Source organism: Euprymna scolopes, chromosome 23 (assembly GCF_053919585.1).
Source record: "Euprymna scolopes isolate OS-2025 chromosome 23, ASM5391958v1, whole genome shotgun sequence".
Taxonomy (NCBI): domain Eukaryota; kingdom Metazoa; phylum Mollusca; class Cephalopoda; order Sepiida; family Sepiolidae; genus Euprymna; species Euprymna scolopes.
Window position 1 is genome coordinate 16,901,561 of NC_136504.1, and position 22,469 is coordinate 16,924,029.

At 31.2% G+C, this 22,469-nt stretch overlaps 1 protein-coding gene across 1 annotated transcript in view; it reads left to right on the top strand.

The window, feature by feature from the left end:
* Nucleotides 1–22,469, top strand: part of LOC145245776 (dynein axonemal heavy chain 6-like) — a 265,159-nt gene that overhangs the window by 183,863 nt on the left and 58,827 nt on the right. Inside the window, exons 48-51 of the mRNA XM_080107390.1 lie at nucleotides 2,407–2,586; nucleotides 10,364–10,470; nucleotides 15,477–15,603; nucleotides 21,014–21,160. Coding sequence (XP_079963516.1) covers nucleotides 2,407–2,586; nucleotides 10,364–10,470; nucleotides 15,477–15,603; nucleotides 21,014–21,160 — 561 coding nt within the window. The remainder of the gene's footprint in view (nucleotides 1–2,406; nucleotides 2,587–10,363; nucleotides 10,471–15,476; nucleotides 15,604–21,013; nucleotides 21,161–22,469) is intronic.

Below are 22,469 nucleotides of genomic sequence, written 5' to 3' on the forward strand. Positions count from 1 at the left end.
GTATATGCACGTGAATGTGAGTGTATGTACGCGAACATGAATATATGTACGTGTGTGTACGTGCGCGCGTATGTTTGTGTGTGCATATGTGTATGACAAGAAAAATGGCTTGAGATGTGAACACGTGTTTTTGTGTGAGACTAGAAAGGGCTCGCACACTTGGCAGAGTGCAAAATAAACTTTGTAGCTTAGTGGGGGATGCGCTTTATCGTTATTTTCATGGCAAGTGCTCAGCTGAGCTTCAATCTATGGTTCCTTCTCGCCAAACTCACATAAAAAACACTTGTCTAGGTAAAACAACTATCAGCAGTTTCCCCCACTCTTTATCTGTGCCTAAACCTAAACATAGATTCTATGAACAAAGCTTCTTTCTTAGAACTGCATGCCTGTGGAATTCTTATCCGTTTGCTTGTTTTCCAGTTGACTACAATCTGATTATCTTCAAGTCCAATGTAAACAAGTTCTTGATGAACCGTCCCCTTAAGTAATCCAATTTACAAAATCCCCACTACTTATGTTTACTACACTGTAATCACATTGACTAATGTATACCCATTAACCCTTATCCTCGAGTGGCCTCCTGGCCTTGATAAGTGGTGACTCCTATGTAAAAACAAATAATTCCACTAACATGTTTCGTTTTTTTTTAATTTCATGTACAACTTATTTGCATCCTGTTCTCTTTTTCTTCGTTCTTTTTATAATGAAAAATTTTCCTGGTTTTTTTTTGGGGGGGGGGGTTATATTTGATATAGGCTTACTATTTCACAAGTCAGCATCCCTGGGAATATATACATGTTTCTAAAATTGTCTCCTAAAATCTTTTTTTGTTTGTTTTAATTGTAATAAGATTTATATTATAAGTAAAAGACAGAATTATAGGGATTTTATGAAATGTCAATTATGATAAAAATCACTGATGGGCGCTCCACAAAATTAAAAACAAGAGCTTCAATACACATTGTTTACAACTAACACACCAGGAAGACAAAAAAGATACAATAAACACTGCAACCTAAAATGAGTCAAATATACTAAAGAAAAAAAAATTTTAAAAATCCTCATATTGCATACCTAAAGGTATTTATTTGCTTCCCTACAATAACAAAATGTGACACAAGGTCGGTTTTAATGTGTGGGAAACCAGCTTCCCAAAAAGGGGTACTCTGGAAGTAGGCAAAAATAAAAAAATTATCTTAGTATAGAATGGTTTGCCCTCCATTGACTAAGGACAAATTAACTGTAAAAGTGTAGCATCAGATCAGATACTACACTGTGATCTTACCCCATAGGCCAGATCTAATAATCTAATCTATAGAGTAACAGTTTTTTTCTGCAGAAATGTATGGAAATATTGTTTTTAGAAATTTCATTAAATCTTTTACTTTTGAAAATGGAAAAAGAAATTCTTTAAACATATTCTATAAATTTGAATATGAATAGTGTCATATCTGTTACACCACCGGTCCTTGTAGATTAAATAAAAGGTCCCGTTTGAAATTTCATACAGATCCCTGAGTTTGACAGAAAGATTCCAAGTTTAACAAGATTTGCAACAAGAAGGTTGGAAGTTACATCTGTTGAAATGTTGCAAAAATAACACTAAAAATGAAAACAGTAGTTTGAATAATCCAAATAATCCAAACTAGCGGGGCCTGTGGATATTCCACACCGGATTCATTCATATTGATGTTGGAATTCTGTAGATGTTCAGTGTAAATAGAGAAGCTCTGATATTATTGTAGCTCTTTTGTTAAAGCTGCAAAAGTATTTATCTAGGCTAGCAGAGACACCCGCGTCGTAAAGTATGCTTAAATATGATATTTTAATTCTTGCAGATTTCGTATATATTATTATAGAGTTAATGTTCTATTGATTTTTATATATTATAAAGTTGCGATTTCCAAAAAATATATATCCCTATGACTTGGGTGCATCAGCTTTAATTGAAAGTGAAACCAAAACTTATGAAATATATATATATATATATATATATATATATATATATATATATATATATATATATATATATATAATTTGAGTGCCATCAGTTATAATCGAAACCAAAACTTATAAAGAATTTTTGATAAATTATTTTTAAAAAGTATAGGATACTTGAGTGCCATCAGTTATAATCGAAACCGAAACCAAAACTTATGAAGAATACTTGATAAAATTATTTATTACAAGAGATGGAAGTTCAAAACAATTAAACGACTCGGATGTAAGCGTGACACAGAAAATAACACACACGCTATCGTATTAATAAATATAGATAATCGATCCTCATCTAAAACGTTCAGAAGTATAGATTTATGCTTATTTGGTGTGTATTCTTCATCAATTATAAGCTTTGTTCAGATAACATGAATTATGTTCTCAAAGCTTTTTATCATTTATTTCTAGGCCACATCAGATATCATCAATCAGCAGTTAATCAATACCGAACAAACTGAAATTAAAATATCGGCTGCACGTGAGAAATATCGACCAGTTGCAAAACGTGGTTCGATTCTTTACTTTGTCGTTGCAGACATGGCCATGGTTGACCCTATGTACCAGTTTTCATTGAAGTATTTTAAACAGGTCAGTATACTTAGTATCATCATCATTGTCATCATCATCATCGGTTTAATGTCATTTTATATGCTGGCATGTGTTGGATAGTGAATGTTTATATATATATATATATATATATATATATATATATATATATATATATATACATATATATATATATATGCATATATATATAATCCTAAATTACTTATTAATAGTTTTTCTTTTTTATTTTCTTTAACTTATCTATCTTATTTTCAGATATTAGTAAAAATAGTAACCGTATTATTTTACATTTTTTTATGGGGGAAGTGGTATTATCCACTGGAGTGGCATGTATTTAACAGTCGTCCTGTTTTTAAATATCTGAAACAGCTACATGGTAAGCAGCTGATGATCCCCGTTTCCTATTTACAAAATTTTAGTTAAGGTTTTCTCTTTTCATCCTTATGTAGTTAAATTCTGTTTTAAAATTGAAGAGGTTTGCAAAATCGGCTTATGCAAGTGCTAAGTCTATTCATGGTGCACTGGTGCAGGTTGTTACAATTTAGGTTCGTTTAGACAATTTCCCAGCTAAAAACAAGAGCCTTTCACTTTAGCTCTTATGGGGGGGGTTCTGCCTCCCCTCGGGCGGGAGCCCAAGGCGATTGTACTCTGCTCTATGCCAGCCAGCAAAATCTCCTTATTTCTAAAAACACAATCTTTTTTATTAAATCGACTTCTTCGCCTCCCATCACTTCGGGATCACTATTTCCTCCTCCAGAGATTATTTTTTCCTTTCTCGATCGTTTTTCTTTTCGTCTGAATTTCCTTTTCTTTATCCATCTTAACTATATACCTCTCCAATTCTCTTTTTCCCTCTTTCTCTCTCTCTAATTTATTTTTCCCTTAAAGAAACTGGCTTATCAGTTAGTTGCCGGGTGGTCCGACATTTGAATATATAACATCTGGCCCAATGACAATGTCTTCCTAGATACCAAGCCAGACATTTTGTCGCCATGTCAGCTTTACTGCTCTTTTCTGTTTATCATATCGGCAATAAAAACATATTCTAGACTTTGGGGAAAAGAGTGAATTCCTTAAACCCCATGTCAAACACCTCACCCAGTTCTTAACACGTAAGCAAGGGGAATTGGTGTTACCTGGGCATGCAACATCGTTATACCTACTCAATAAAATGCATCCCGCGTTAATGTATACTTATGAAGGAACGTGCAATTCGTCCATAGCTTTCCTTGATGTATTGGTAAAAAAAAAAAACTATCTAAGTTACCTCACATCAATATACCGCAAATCCACATTTACAGAACTGTATACATACTAGGATTCATTTTGCCCCCAAAAAGTAAGATCAATTTAATTTGAACCCTAACACATCGTGCCCTGATGATTTGTTCAAAATCAAAATTGATTGAGGAATTTAAAATAATTACTGATACTCTAGCTAAGAATGGGTACCCTCTTGATGTTATTAGGTCAATTACGCAAAGAAAAATAACTGAAATTAAAATTCAAACAGTGAGTACATGTCAAATATATCTTCGTTTACTGTGGCTGGGGACAGTAAGTGAGAAATTCGTCAAATAAATCAGCTCAACAGTTAAAAAATGTTATTTTGATTCGAATGTGCGTGTTGTGTTCTCTACGAAAACCTTAGTGCCATCCTCTCGAAAAGATATTCTACCCCCCCCCAATAATAATAATAATAATAATAATAATAATAATAATAATAATAATAATAATAATAATAATAATAATGTAATTTACAATTTTAAGTGTAGTCGTGGTGCCAACTACATGGGTTGAATAAGAGATTGGATGGAAGAGTCCAACAGCATGTACCTAGCAAAATTAGAAAGGAGCATACCGAGCAACGGACGTACTTGCCAACACATATGGATCTTCAATAACTGGCCATCTCATTAGAAACCCGTAATTTGCAGCGAACTTAAGCACGAACTCTTTTTCAATTTTGGGTCGTACTCACTCTACATTCCATCTAAAGATCTTGGAGACTATTCACGTTCGGTTAAGGAGGCCTTCTCTCTGTAAACAGAGGGAATGTCTCTTAGGTTTGGGCGTGATTAATCTCTATGATCTTCGAAATATAATAACGTTGCTTTGTTTTAATCACTTCCCTGTTCTTTTTTCTTTCTTTTTTTTTTCAATCATGTACAAACCGCAACGTAACTTTATTTTAATAATGTACATATTTTTGATTTTTCCTTTTTAAATCCCTCGATACAACTTTGATAAAGTGAGGGCGAAACCAGTCAACTGACTACCCCTCTTATTTTTCTGTCCTCCTCCCCGCCTTTTTAAACGTGTTTTATGTATTTTACTTTTAATCATGAATAATAAGTATTCTCTTCATGATTGCAATATTTAAATTTTGTACCCTCCAAAGAATCATAAAATATATGTGTGTGCGTGTGTGTATACGCACGTTTATAAACAAATATATATTTATGATATATGTATGCATTCAATAAATTTATTCAAAATTGCTACAATTAATTAAACTCAATAACAATGGATTTATATTTTCAGAGCATATATACCTTTAAAAAAAACATTCCAAAGTCACAGAAGTATTCACTAAATTCACATTCATATTGTTTTATTGCTGCGTCTTACACGTGTTTCATTGGATGGCATTCACATATTAAACAAATAATCAGAGACTTACATTAGTTCTTCACAAAAAAAATGTATACATTTTTTTTCCTTTGATTAAAAAGGATAAGCAATGTCAAAATAAATTGGAAACTTTCGGAACTCATAAAAGAAAACATTAAAAATAAACGTATAAAACCTTAAAAAATAACTAATAAGAAGTCTAACTTATTATAGAAAAATATTGAAACCTACCACTATGAAATGATACATTAATTCAGACCCACGAAGAGTCCAAATCCATACACAGGCGCCATATTTGAATACAATGGGTTCAAATGTGGCGCCTGTGTACGGATTTTGAACGAACTGGATTTGAACTTGGAACAACCAGATCATCAATCCATGTCATTAACCACTAGATCACCATCTCCTCCAAGGAATGTAGTTGTAGTAGTATAGGGCTATATAATACCCAGGACTCAAACATCTTAGATTATTTGGGTTGCTTTAAACTAGTTATTTGTGATGTGTGTATATGTGTAAATCTCTGTATTTCATGTCATACCCAAAACAGATTCTGTTTGACCTGCAGATGGGTTTTTGACACATACTAACATTCTGGGTCAGCGTGAACCTTGGACTAGTGTTAATCAAACAATGACTCCAAAGTTCCCAAATTGGGGTTTCACTACTGCATGGAGTTTTATCTCATTAAAAGCGTAAAAATAGTTGAGAAACACAATGTCATACTGTTTATTTTTTTTTAACGTGAATATTACATATTGTTTATTTTTTTTAGCATGAATATTACATATTAGTTTCCAGTTGGTTAACATGAATATTACATATTGTTTATTTTTTTAGCATGAATATTATATATTGGTTTTCAGTTGCCTAGCAGGAATATTACATATTGTTTATTTTTTTAACATGAATATTACATATTATTTATTTTTTTAACATGAATATTACATATTGTTTATTTTTTTTAACATGAATATTACATATTGTTTATTTTTTTTAACATGAATATTACATATTGTTTATTTTTTTAACATGAATATTACATATTGTTTATTTTTTTAACATGAATATTACATATTGTTTATTTTTTTAACATGAATATTACATATTGTTTATTTTTTAACATGAATATTACATATTGTTTATTTTTTTAACATGAATATTACATATTGTTTATTTTTTTAGCATGAATATTATATATTGGTTTTCAGTTGCCTAGCAGGAATATTACATATTGTTTATTTTTTTAACATGAATATTACATATTGTTTATTTTTTTTAACATGAATATTACATATTGTTTATTTTTTTAACATGAATATTACATATTGTTTATTTTTTTTTAACATGAATATTACATATTGTTTATTTTTTTAACATGAATATTACATATTGTTTATTTTTTTAACATGAATATTACATATTGTTTATTTTTTTAACATGAATATTACATATTGTTTATTTTTTTAACATGAATATTACATATTGTTTATTTTTTTAACATGAATATTACATATTGTTTATTTTTTTTAACATGAATATTACATATTGTTTATTTTTTTAACATGAATATTACATATTGTTTATTTTTTTTTAACATGAATATTACATATTGTTTATTTTTTTAACATGAATATTACATATTGTTTATTTTTTTAACATGAATATTACATATTGTTTATTTTTTTAACATGAATATTACATATTGTTTATTTTTTTAACATGAATATTACATATTGTTTATTTTTTTTTAACATGAATATTACATATTGTTTATTTTTTTAACATGAATATTACATATTGTTTATTTTTTTAACATGAATATTACATATTGTTTATTTTTTTAACATGAATATTACATATTGTTTATTTTTTTAACATGAATATTACATATTGTTTATTTTTTTAACATGAATATTACATATTGTTTATTTTTTTTTAACATGAATATTACATATTGTTTATTTTTTTTTAACATGAATATTACATATTGTTTATTTTTTTAACATGAATATTACATATTGTTTATTTTTTTAACATGAATATTACATATTGTTTATTTTTTTAACATGAATATTACATATTATTTATTTTTTTTTAACATGAATATTACATATTGTTTATTTTTTTAACATGAATATTACATATTGTTTATTTTTTTAACATGAATATTACATATTGTTTATTTTTTTTTAACATGAATATTACATATTGTTTATTTTTTTTTAACATGAATATTACATATTGTTTATTTTTTTTTAACATGAATATTACATATTGTTTATTTTTTTAACATGAATATTACATATTGTTTATTTTTTTAACATGAATATTACATATTGTTTATTTTTTTTTAACATGAATATTACATATTGTTTATTTTTTTTTAACATGAATATTACATATTATTTATTTTTTTAGCATGAATATTACATATTGTTTATTTTTTTAACATGAATATTACATATTGTTTATTTTTTTTTAACATGAATATTACATATTGTTTATTTTTTTAACATGAATATTACATATTGTTTATTTTTTTAACATGAATATTACATATTGTTTATTTTTTTAACATGAATATTACATATTATTTATTTTTTTTTAACATGAATATTACATATTGTTTATTTTTTTAACATGAATATTACATATTGTTTATTTTTTTAACATGAATATTACATATTGTTTATTTTTTTTTAACATGAATATTACATATTGTTTATTTTTTTAACATGAATATTACATATTGTTTATTTTTTTTTAACATGAATATTACATATTGTTTATTTTTTTAACATGAATATTACATATTGTTTATTTTTTTAACATGAATATTACATATTGTTTATTTTTTTAACATGAATATTACATATTGTTTATTTTTTTAACATGAATATTACATATTGTTTATTTTTTTTTAACATGAATATTACATATTATTTATTTTTTTAGCATGAATATTACATATTGTTTATTTTTTTAACATGAATATTACATATTGTTTATTTTTTTAGCATGAATATTACATATTGTTTATTTTTTTTTAACATGAATATTACATATTGTTTATTTTTTTAACATGAATATTACATATTGTTTATTTTTTTAGCATGAATATTACATATTGTTTATTTTTTTAGCATGAATATTACATATTGTTTATTTTTTTAGCATGAATATTACATATTGTTTATTTTTTTTTAACATGAATATTACATATTGTTTATTTTTTTAACATGAATATTACATATTGTTTATTTTTTTAACATGAATATTACATATTGTTTATTTTTTTTTAACATGAATATTACATATTGTTTATTTTTTTAACATGAATATTACATATTGTTTATTTTTTTAACATGAATATTACATATTGTTTATTTTTTTAGCATGAATATTACATATTGTTTATTTTTTTAACATGAATATTACATATTGTTTATTTTTTTTTAACATGAATATTACATATTGTTTATTTTTTTAACATGAATATTACATATTGTTTATTTTTTTAACATGAATATTACATATTGTTTATTTTTTTAACATGAATATTACATATTGTTTATTTTTTTAGCATGAATATTACATATTGTTTATTTTTTTAACATGAATATTACATATTATTTATTTTTTTAGCATGAATATTACATATTGTTTATTTTTTTTTAACATGAATATTACATATTATTTATTTTTTTTTAACATGAATATTACATATTATTTATTTTTTTAGCATGAATATTACATATTGTTAATTTTTTTTTAACATGAATATTACATATTGTTTATTTTTTTAGCATGAATATTACATATTGTTTATTTTTTTTTAACATGAATATTACATATTATTTATTTTTTTAGCATGAATATTACATATTGTTTATTTTTTTTTAACATGAATATTACATATTATTTATTTTTTTAGCATGAATATTACATATTGTTTATTTTTTTAGCATGAATATTACATATTGTTTATTTTTTTTTAACATGAATATTACATATTGTTTATTTTTTTAGCATGAATATTACATATTGTTTATTTTTTTAGCATGAATATTACATATTGTTTATTTTTTTAACATGAATATTACATATTGTTTATTTTTTTAACATGAATATTACATATTGTTTATTTTTTTAACATGAATATTACATATTGTTTATTTTTTTAGCATGAATATTACATATTGTTTATTTTTTTTAACATGAATATTACATATTGTTTATTTTTTTAACATGAATATTACATATTGTTAATTTTTTTTTAACATGAATATTACATATTGTTTATTTTTTTAGCATGAATATTACATATTGTTTATTTTTTTAGCATGAATATTACATATTGTTTATTTTTTTAGCATGAATATTACATATTGTTTATTTTTTTAGCATGAATATTACATATTGTTTATTTTTTTTTAACATGAATATTACATATTGTTTATTTTTTTAACATGAATATTACATATTGTTTATTTTTTTAACATGAATATTACATATTGTTTATTTTTTTTTAACATGAATATTACATATTATTTATTTTTTTAGCATGAATATTACATATTGTTTATTTTTTTAACATGAATATTACATATTGTTTATTTTTTTAGCATGAATATTACATATTGTTTATTTTTTTAACATGAATATTACATATTGTTTATTTTTTTTTAACATGAATATTACATATTATTTATTTTTTTAGCATGAATATTACATATTGTTTATTTTTTTTTTAACATGAATATTACATATTATTTATTTTTTTAGCATGAATATTACATATTGTTTATTTTTTTAACATGAATATTACATATTGTTTATTTTTTTAACATGAATATTACATATTGTTTATTTTTTTAACATGAATATTACATATTGTTTATTTTTTTAACATGAATATTACATATTGTTTATTTTTTTAACATGAATATTACATATTGTTTATTTTTTTAACATGAATATTACATATTGTTTATTTTTTTTTAACATGAATATTACATATTGTTTATTTTTTTTTAACATGAATATTACATATTGTTTATTTTTTTTAACATGAATATTACATATTGTTTATTTTTTTTAACATGAATATTACATATTGTTTATTTTTTTAACATGAATATTACATATTACATTTCAGTTGCTTAACATGACCATTGAAAACAGTGAAGCGAGCAACATTTTGGAAGAAAGACTTGCAATATTATTAAGAGACATCACGGAATTCATTTACAAGAATGTTTCAAGGTAAAAATTTTGTTTCTGAGTTCTTGAAGATGATGATGATTGATAATTTGTATTTCTTCGATTATTCGGACTACTGTTCTCATCTTGACTGTTATTCTCACAAAAGTTTCGATTAGTGTAACTACTGACCTTCTTCAGGTGTATCTTGTTGAACTCGGGAATCTTTCTGTCAAAATTTCCCTGTGAATTGAATTTAATACACTTACCAGGGTCAAAAATGCCGCAGTGTTAAGTACGCATAGCTTGGCGTTTACAACTTGGCCTTTTGGCTAGGAACAAAGTGTAGTATCTGTTCTGATACTACATTTCACCTTTTCTGGCCTCGATCAGTGGAGGAGAAATCCTTCTTGACTGAAACAATTTTTATTTTTGTTCCTATCCAGAGTGCCCCTTTTTGGGGAGCTGGATTTTCCCCACATTAAAAACCAACCTCGTGTCTAACTATGCCCTCGTGGGGAGGCAAGTAAATAGATACAAATTAGGAAAAGCAAGTGCATGAACCGACGGGCGAAAGACAGCCATGCGAATTCTAAGCACATATAAAATGCTACACTTTGAATGGCGTCGAAGTAATCACTAAAGAACGAAGACAGAGAGAGAGAGAGAGAGAGAGAGAGAGAGAGAGAGAGAGAGAGAGAGACTCATTGTGTTTTAGAAAGAAAAAACAAATTCCATTACGAAACAAACTACAAGTGTTAACAGTAATCAATAAGTTTCCAGACTTTTTTTCATATGGCCAACTTTATTAATAGTACACACATGAAACTTTAGTCTCTTTCAAAGTAATCTCCTCCGGTTGCAATGCACTTGTTGTACCATTCCGACAACTTTGGAAGGCCCCATGGAAGTCTTCTTGTGTGAGCATGTCAATAATCCTCGTTACAACCTTTTTATCTCCTCACTTGTCTCATAGTGACAGCCTCTAAAGTTTTCCTTGAGATTGGAGAATAACCAAAAGTCACAGGGAGCAAGGTCTGAACTAGGGAGGTTGAAGAACTGTCTTGATGCCCATCTCCGTCAAATAGTCTGTGACAAGGATGGAATTGTGGACTGGTGCATTCACGCAAATCTTCCACATCTTCAGTTCCTCACGAATAATTATGTGTACAGTTCCCACACTGACATCAAACTGTCCACTTATTGTCTCTATAGAGACACGACGGCTCTCAACCATGAAATTCTTTATTTGGCCAATCAATTCTAGTGTTCCTTACTTCTCCCACACAAACTCCCAGCTTTCCTTAAATCTTTTATGACACTCAAAAACTGATGCTTGATTCATGCAAGATGGTGAAAAAGCAGTCTAACTCTTCCATACGTTTCTGTGGCGTTTTTTTTTTTTTTTTTTCCCCTACGTTTAAAACAGAATTTTATTGTATGTCGTTCTTCTAAAGTGTCTTCACGTTCAGATTGCATTTTTGGAATTCACTAGCTGTGGCAATCGGGTTTTAGTAGAGTGCATTCTAATTCATGCTGACCTGTTCATTTGAACCTGAAATCACAAAAATTGGTTAGTCATCTTATAAGATGTATAGCAATAACATACTGAATTTTCAAGAGTCTATGACCATTTTAAATGTCTGTACAAAAAGTCTGGAAACTTATTGAAGGCATCTCGTACATGTATAAGTTGTTCGTAATGTTACTGTGGCAAATATTTAAATCACTTACCAAGATCAAAAATGCCACAGTGCACGCATAGTGCACGCATAGCTTAGCGTTTACAATTTAAGAAAAGCAAGAATATGAACCGACTATAACTAGTGAATGAAATACAGCCTTGCGAATTCTAAGCACATAGAAAATGCGACAATTTGAATTGTGTCAAAGTAACCACTAAAGAACGGAGAGAGAGGGGGGCGAGAGAGAGGGAGGGAGAGAGAGAGAGAAGCTCATTGTGTTTTAGAAAGAAAAACCAAATTCATTCATGAAACGGACTACAAGTGTTAGCAGTAATCATATTTCACCTGTTTTGATTGGCGATTTTCAATCACTTTACATTTTTATTAATTCATTTTACCCGTTTCTTAAATCCGACATCAAGTAAACATTACTGTAGCAAATGAAACTGAATCAGGGTTATGTTTGTACTTCAATATCGAAACAGAAATGCCGAAAGTAGAAAGCAGATGAAAAAAAATGAAAGAAAAAGGAAAAAAATAAGAGCTGAAAAGCAACTGAGAGAAGAATTTTTTTCAAGTGTCAAAGTGATGATTATTTTTTTTAAAAGATTTTCCATCTATTTTATCTATTTATTATTTATTAGTTATTTATTATTATTTATTTATTTATAGTAGGAAACGTTTGACCCGTTTGGTCACTCACTGAACTCGTGTTAAATAAGGAGAAAGTGGGTTTTCATGACAGTAAAAATATTTTTTAAATTAAAGATGAAATCCAAACTTAGCCTCTTTCTGTCCACTCTTATCTCGTTTGTACTCTCCCTTCCTCTCTTTTCCTGTTCAACAACAGGTTGAATAGTATTATTGCTTGTGATGATATTCCCTTTTCATTTATAGTGTACTGTTCCAATCCTTTTATTCTTTCTTTTCTTTATTACCTTCGACTGTTAATAAAAACATATAGAGAGAAAGAGAGAGAGAGAGAGAGAGAAGAAGAAGAAGAAGAAGAAGAAGAAGAAGAAGAAGAAGAAGAGACGACATATACAAGGTGTTCAAAAAGTCACTAAAGGGTTTTGAACTTAAATAGATTCTTTATTTTTGATATCTTTGTGTAATTTTAACACTTCCGGTCGCATCATGGAGTAGCGGTTGGACGTCAGATTTTCTTTCACTTTCTTTTGTACCTGCCTACTGCCACTTTTTTTTTTTTTTTTTTTTTTGCTCAATACACACCTCAAAACACCCGGGCAACGCCGGGCACCCAGGCTAGTAATAAATAAATAAATGTTAATAATCGCATTTAAATGTAACTCAGTGGGGGAAGATGTGGCTGGTTACTTTTAATGCATCCAAATCCAAACTCCTATCCTTACATCATCAACGCTCTGATCCCCATCTGGCATCAATTGTGATGGATGGCTCTCGTCTGGGTGAGGCTCCGTGTTTTGACAAGCTTCTGGGTTTGACCTTTACTCCTGATCTGGAATGGAATACGTACATCAAGTCTGTTGCCAAGGTCGCTGGAAAGATGGTGGGATCCTTCTACCGCTCCAGAAGATATCTCACTACTGATGCAATTCTCTATCTATATAAAAGCCAAGTACGTCCAAGGATGGAATACTGTTGCCATATCTGGGCAGGAGCTGCTAAAAACAGCCTATCCTGCCTTGACAGAGTACAAAATAGACTTCGTGGCTTAGTGGGGGATGCCCTTTTCTCTACCCTGCAACCTCTCTCCCACAGAAGAGACGTTGCGAGCCTGTCCTTGTTTTATCGTTATTTCCATGGCAGATGCTCGTCTGAACTCCAATCTCTGGTCCCCCCTCGCCAATCTTTCACGAGAAACACCCGTCTAGCTGAATCCACTGTGAAAAATTTCCCCCACTCTATATCTGTGCCTAAATCAAAACGCGGATTCCATGAACAAAGCTTCTTTCTTAGAACTGCACGCCTGTGGAACTCTGTTCCGTCTGCCTGCTTCCCTCCGGACTACAATTTGGATGTCTTCAAGTCCAATGTTAACAAATTCCTAATGAACCGCCCCCTTAAGTAAACACTTCAGCAAATCTCCTCACTAACTCAGTGTACTTGCAATAACCCTTATCCCTGAGTGGCTTCCGGGCCTTGATAAGTGGTGATCACTGTGTAAAAAAAAAAAAAAAAAAAAAACTGAAGTTTTAATGGTGTGTTCAATTGGTGGAGCGGCTGGTGTATGTTGGGAGGGGAGTGAAATAGAGAATAATACTTGGTCCTTCTGTTTATTAGATGTTAAAATTAGTGTTGGGATAATTAATCAGAATCGCAAATAGGAAATATCGGAATTTTGGGAGGTATCAGAATTGGAATCGGAAAAATGTTATTGCCTATTTTCCAATGTCAAAAACGATTCCTTTAATTACCTTCTTTTTTTTTTATTTTGTTTAAAACAAAATCTTCCACTACTGGTGGTAATAATAAAATACTAAATATTTATTGATTTTTAATTAATAAATATTTATTGATTTTTAATTAATAAATATTTATTGATTTTTAATTAATAAATATTTATTGATTTTTAATTACTAAATATTTATTGATTTTTAATTAATAAATATTTATTGATTTTTAATTAATAAATATTTATTGATTTTTAATTAATACTGAAACTAAAACCTATAGATCACCTCACCTTACAAGTGTGTTTTTACGTTTGAGAAAATATCTGCACATTTAACTTGTGTTATTATGGTAATCAGAAAAAATAATCTTTCTATAGTTAAATATTTAGAGATTTATAAGGAATCAGTAATTGTATCGGAATCGGAAATTTAGTACGGAATCGATAATTGTATCAGAATCGGGAATTTAGTATGGAATCGGTAATTGTATCAGAATTGGGAATTTAGTATGGAATCGGGAATTGTATCGGAATCGGGAATTTAGTATGGAATCGGGAATTGTATCGGAATCGGGAATTTAGTATGGAATCGGGAATTTAGTATGGAATCGATAATTGTATCGGAATCGGGAATTTATTTATTTATTTTTTTTTTTACACAGTGATCACCACTTATCAAGGCCCGGAAGCTACTCAGGGATAAGGGTTATTGCAAGTACATTACGTTAGTGTGGAGATTTGACAAAGTGTCTACCTAAGGGGGCGGTTCATTAGGAATTTGTTAACGTTGAACTTGAAGACATCCAAGTTGTAGTCCGGTGGGAAGCAGGCAGACGGAACAGAGATCCACAGGTGTGCAGTTCTAAGAAAGAAGCTTTGTTTATGGAATCCGCGTTTTGATCCAGGCACAGATACAGAGTGTACGGAATCGATAATTGTATCGGAATCGCGGAAAGTATTGCAATCGTCCCATCACTAGTTAGAATGAATTTTTTTTTTTTTTTCAGAGGCCTGTTTGAAAAGCACAAACTCCTGTTCTCCTTTTTGCTTTGTACGGAAATTCTTAAAAATGACAAGAGAATCTCCAGTGAAGAATGGAACTTCTTTTTACGTGGTGCACTTGGATTAGACGAGGTAAAGAAATGTTCGATGCCAATTTCATACTTTGCATCAAACCGTAGTCCATATTATTTACATGTTTTCAAACACCTTAGTTCCTGACAAGTTCACAATGTTTGACTGCTATATCCTCTGGCCTTCTTCGAGTACCGTTTGAGGTTGTAAGTTCAATCACAAACATTAACAGAAATTAAATATCTAAAAGAAATGAAACATAGAATGCAATTGATCCGCTGTCCTTTTAGTTGATTAAATAAAAGGTTGCATTCAAATGTTGTATTGTCGTGTTTATAACTGTGTCTACGTATGTCTAGTGTATATAAGGTATACGTGTTTCCGTAATCGATGCTCGTGTATCGTCTAGTGGTTAGAATTATAAAGACAGTTGCTTTTCTTTGTGTGTGTCGATCTGTTATGTGTATATTTAATTTTCATTGTGTATGTGGGTGTTGTCATATATTCACGACAATAATGAACAGAACAATAAACATTAAGAATGACGAATAACACCCTTGTCTGCTTGACACCCGACAGGTCACATACCTTACCCATTGTCTCCCTCTCCTCTGGCAGCTGGCACCTGAAATGAAGGCATCTCCTTCTGAATAGAACACCCAAAACGCCGAGTTATCATTTTCAGATCTTTGTTTCCAAATGTTCCACGTCTTGGAGTTCGCAGCTCTTAATCATCACCCTTACATTTTCCTTAGTTGGTCCGTAGATGATTCCATCGGACTACAGAGACAACTCCTGTCTGCTAACCAACCCAGTGGCTAGCTAACTACCAACTCGTTTCCTCGACTTCCTGTTACAGACTAATTCCTAATTCTGATTTCTCCTGGCTTACGTGTCTTTTACATCAGCCAGAATGGACAATCTTGTTTGTCACACAAGCCACATCGTTGTTTACTAAACCAAATTCCAAACTAGTTTTGTTTATACTTTTCCTCAATTCATAATATTTTTACTTGAGCCAAAAATCTTCAGTTAAATATTTAACGTAAATATTTTAACTAACATTCTTTTAAAACATTTTTCTGAATATCTTTTTAATCTAATTTAACAATTAATCATGAAAATCGTTCCGACCCTTAGCACTGCCAGACACAACATAACACAGATACTATGCTTTGATCATAGCCAAAAGTCACACACCATAACACAAACTTCCCAGAAGGTTACCAACTATGACAAAAAGCACATGAAGAAGGTCAGATAATACAATGTGAAAATAGCAGCAATCAAGAAAAGGAAAGCATTCATCTCATAATTGTCGTTAATACGAGTATTTCTCTTTTGATCTGAAAATAAAACTAAATCTATATATTAATATTCTATTAATAATGTCCAAGTTGTCTCTGATGAGTTGCTAGCTTTTTTTGAGGGGGGCTATGAACTAATCATCTAGTACCTTTCCAGTTAATAGTCTATTGAAAGAAAAACATTTATAGCTCTAGTATTGCACTGTTGAGCTCTCTAAATGAGAATGTTGTTATTCATTCATATGTAATAATTAGGGCAATGACAAGAGGATATTCATTATTTTGACTCAGACACAGTTAATCAATTGAAAAACACATGACTGTATCTAAAAACATATAAGATATTAATTGATATATACTCGACAGCCAAAATAATGAAAAGCATATTTTCTTGTCATAGCCCTAGTAATCACTATCCTAAGTAGTTAAATTACATATAAACATGTGTGTGTGTGTGTGTGTGTGTGTGTGTGTGTGTGTGTGTGTGTGTGTGTGTGCTATCGTGATCCTCTCTTGTCATAACGAAACCATTTCAAAACTTATAAGAAAAGGAGAAAGTAAATGACATCTCAGAAAACTCTTCCATCATCTGAAATTAATTTGGAAAGAAATCCTCCACTCTTTTTCTAGGAGATGTTTTCCTTCCATTTATTTTTCTTCTTTCTATTTTAAAATTTCCAGTTTAAAGAGACGTTTTCTCGCATTTTTATTTCATTTTTTTTTTTTTTTTTAACTTCACAAATTGAGACGTTATTTTACATGTATGTACGAACACTGACGACACAGTTGTTTTTCAATCATCTTATTTATGGGTATTCACTATGAATAAAGACCTCACAATATTTTTGCAGAAAACTTTTATACAAATTTATACCACTATTGGATTCCTTGTGACATTTTGCAAGAATAAAGTTCTTTTTTTCTTATTAGCGTATAGAGCTTTGTTTTCAAATTGCAGGACAGAGAAACAAAGATGCAGTAAATGTTATATACATTCATATATATAATTCCAGGTTAATGTTTTCCAGAGGGGAAGCAACCAATGAAGTTTTAACGAAGTTCATACAAGAATGCTCAATACTTTACTTATTTTACATAAGCATTTATATGACGCCACACATTCATGAGCATGTTTCGGGCAGCCAGTTACAAGTAACTAGATACTTCTTCAGCAATATTGCTTATACAAAAGTAAAGTCTATATATATATTGTTAAATAGCTGCTCATTTTATTGGGAGAATAATCATTCAAACACCTTATTAAGAAAATAACTTGATTTTTGTTTTTAATTTGGTGCTCAAGTTTATCCTTCCACTAGCAGGCTGCCCGGCGTTGCCCGATCATAAAATATGCATATTATATTTTAATTCATACAGAAACTGAGATATGTGTATGTGAGTATTATGTTTTTTCTAGACAGTTCACTTCTTGTAAGTAAAAAAAAATGAACTCGAGCTGAGATTGAAACCAAAACCTGAAAGCAGTGAGTCAAGTACGATAACTATTAAGCCAGCTTGACACGACTTTTAAAAGTATTTTCAAACTTACTTATTCTTAACATAAGTAATCTGTCATGTGAATGATTCATGCATGCATATTCGTGAAACAGTTGACAAACAGATGAAAATCCAATGACCTCCTCCACGTACCAATTTTTCAATTTTAACCCCTTAGTAGAACTTTTTTCCGAATGAAAACGATTAAAAAGTTGTCCACATGTCTGAATACTGGATATACCAAATTTCAAGTCTGTAGACCAAAAATTCGTTGAGTATATAGGTTGAGAATTGTCTTCTCACTTTTATAGATATATAGATTGTCTCATTTAGTTCAAGTGAACGTTTGCTTTTTATCCTATTCCATTGGTTGCTTTAAAAAGGGAACATTTACGAGGGGCGTGCAATAAGTAATGCCCCTGACCCACTTGCAGTTGTCTGATCTAGCTGAAATTTTGCACGTGCAATGATTCATATCTCTACGGGTTATGTGGTAAATTACAGCTCTGAACTAATTGTCGTTTCTGTTTTACAGGTGTTTGAACTGAGTTAGGTGTGAAATGGAGCCTGTTGAATGTCGAGCAGTGATCCGGGTTTTTGTATTTGAAAGGACGCACACCAAAGGAGACTTTTGATGAAATAAAAGAAACTTATGGTGATAATGCCCCATCATATGACCTTGTAAAACGCTGGCATCATGAATTCAAACATGGCCGGAAGCCTGTAGAAACAGCTCCCAGACCTGGTCGCCCCCCCCCTTCTGCCATTGATGAGGCATCTGTCCGTCAAGTTGAGGCTGCCATTTTGGAAGATCAGCGCATTACTATTCACCAAATAGCCCAAGATGCTAAGATTAATACAGGGTCTGTGGAAACTATCATTCATGACCATTTGCATATGCATAAGGTGTCTGCCAGATGGATTCCCAGGTTGCTCACACCATTCCAGAAGCGAGAACGCGTAGAGTGCTCAAGGATGAATTTGGAGATGTGCCAAGAAGATGAGTCAAAGTTTTTCAAAAGACTGATTACACAGGATGAAACCTGGGTCCATCACTATGATCCAGAGACCAAAGCCCAGTCAATGCAGTAGAAGCACTTGGACTCACCACCTCCAAAGAAGGCAAGGGTGTAGCCGTCTGCTGGCAAGGTCATGCTCACAGTCTTCTGGGACCAGGACGGAGTAGTGATGACAGATTTCCTGGCAAAGGGTACACAATTACAGGAGCCTATTATGCTTCACTTGTAAGGAAATTAAAGGAAGCTATCAAAATCAAGAGGCAGGGCAAAATCAGCAAAGGTACCCTCCTTCTGCAGGACAACGCTCCAGTCCATAACTCGCATGTTGCCAGATCAGAAGCACGGGCGTGCGGTTATGAAATCCTTCCCCATCCTCCCTACTCTCCTGACCTTGCACCCTCTGACTTTCACCTCTTCTCAGTCATGAAGTTGTTTTTGAAAGGAAATCGTTTCCCAGATGATGCAGCCTTGATTTCTGAAGTCATGTTTTGGTTGGAGGACCAACCTGGGGTGTTCTACAAAAACGGTCTCCAGAGCTGCATCAAACGATAGGAGAAATGCATAACTCTGGGTGGCTCCTATGTAGAGAAAGACTAATAACTGTGCCAATTTTCGTTTCTCTACTCCTATGGGAAGTGGGGCAGGGGCATTACTTATTGCACGCCCCTCGTATATGTTTTTCTTCTTTCTCATTTTCCAAATGTAGTTATTTGACTTTTCAAATTTCCTCAGTAGAGTGCTGCACTCTATGTTTATCTCCTTCCCACGGCGTAAAGATGTGACACAAGGTTGAGAAAGAGAGATTTGAAAAGCCAACACGCTCGGAAGGGCACTATGAGCTACAAAAAATGTTTAGGTAGCCTCATCAGCAGTTCCCGGTAGGGAGTGGGAGTATGTCCAGGCGATTAGAAATAAACGAACTCCTTCTCAAAGAGTGAAAAGGCAAAGCTAGGAGAGTGGATCTCCTAGAACTGCACAGGACCATACAGACTCAACCAACAGAGAACTAGCCATTACAAAAGTGGTCTAGATTCTGGCAGTTTTAGAGTCAAGGGAAAACCCCCGAGTTAAAACTCTGCACTTCATTGTAAAAGTCTTGTGCCTGTGTCAGCCAATTTTACACAACACCACTATCAGTGGGATAGCCATTAGGCTAGCTTGACACAATATTTAAAAAGTGTTACCCAAACCTGACCAGAGGGCCACTAGCGGTGTGTGTTTGTTTTTTAACTGCCTAATCAACCACTCTTGACCTTAAATTGCCAAACAGTTTTTTTTTTAATCAGCATTTTGGTTTTATGCCAAGGCAAAGAATCACTGGTGCTATATTTATCCTGAGACAAATACAAGATGAGAAGATTGTAGATGCGTTTCTGGTTTGTGAAACTATTTTGTCTTGTAGAATAAGGGTGGTTATTATTCTATTTTTAGATTTTCCAATACAGTCCAATTGTTGTTTAAAAAATTTAATATATCTTTTATTTGTCCAGTGTTGAAAAGTTTTTTTTTTTTTTTTTTTAGGTTGTTTACTTGGAAGAACTTGGATGTTATTGTTTTGAAGTCTTTAACGCGTGTTTATTTTATAACAATTTATGTGCTGGATCAATTGATATGTTGTTATTTTTATGTATTTTTTTTTTTTTACAGACATATCCTCCACTTCCTGATGTAGAAGGGTTGAAATCAAGCACGTGGAATGCTGCATGCGACCTAAGCAGATCTCTTTCAGTTTTTAAACCTATAAAAGATGAGGTTTCACAATATAACATTAAAGTGCAACTCGGAAGTGTGGTGGTGCGTTTTCTGAAATCAGAAAAATAATTTTTATTTTATTTTTTAACAAGCTAAAAGAAGTTAAATATATTTACCTTACTTTACATTATAGCAATGGACATTCAAAATCAATAAATCATAATTATTAAATAAATTAAATAAATTAATATTCTTTGTATAATAAAGTTTCATTAATTCAAGTGGTGTCCTGCCTGGTACAGGCATTGACGACTATAGCTCTCTCTCTCTCTCTCTCTCTCTCTCTCTCTCTCTCTCTCTCTCTCTCTCTCTCTCTCTCTCTCTCTCTCTCTCTCTTTCTCGGCATTCATGAATTCATTGTTGCTCATCATTTCTTAGGTTGTCCAGGTGTTCAGACTGTCAACGTATGTTTCTCGCTGTCGTCCTCTGCTTCTTCTACTCACGGCCATTCCTGTTATTTTTGCTGGTTATCGAAGATTAGTTTGATAACAATCAGGAACCACCTGTCTATCATGGTAATCTTTACCGAGCGAGGTGTTCTGATTCAGGACCTTGTTCACACTATTTCCAGAATAAAGAGTCTGATGTATTGCCATAGCTTTCTTTGCAGTTGTACAGACAGTAGGTTGCAGTTTCTTTCTGTCCGAGCAGTGCCCATACTGTGCGATTGTCCTGATCATTGTACCCAGGAGTATCTTCTGCTCAGCACAACGAAATACAAAACCATAAACAGAATTATCTGTTTGCTTCCGTATAACATCAGTCACCTGCTTTCTGTGACCTCATGTTACCCTGACGGGGTGTGGGGGGATAAGTGGGTTCTCGACCATATCCAAGGGTCTCCCACAGACTAACAGAGGAAATTAGGCGTCTCACTTTTCCTTTGACAGTAGTGCTGTCCTGCTACTCATATAATAAAGTTTAATAACTGTAGAATAACCCTTATCCCTGAGTGGCTTCCGGGCCTTGATAAGTGGTGACCACCTTGTAAAAAAAAAAAAAAAAAAAAAACTTCAACCATTAATATATGTGTGCATGTGTGTATGAATAAAAAATAATAAAATTAAGTTATCAAGTAAATAACATTATAGATTAATGAATACAAACATTAATTAAAATCATTTCCTGACAATTTATTCCAATTACGATCAAAGTGAAAGCATTTACAGTTATAGTTCCCTCCTTTACGGTTCTGGATATGACTTTAAACTATATCCGATGGTGAGGCCCCAGCTGGTGGGCTTTGGGGATTGTGGAACCACCCTTTAATTGCCATTGCTTCCAGGTCCACTCTGACCCGGAGTGGTAGTACCCGTTAGGGTCCCAACTATGGGTTAAATAGAAACCAACT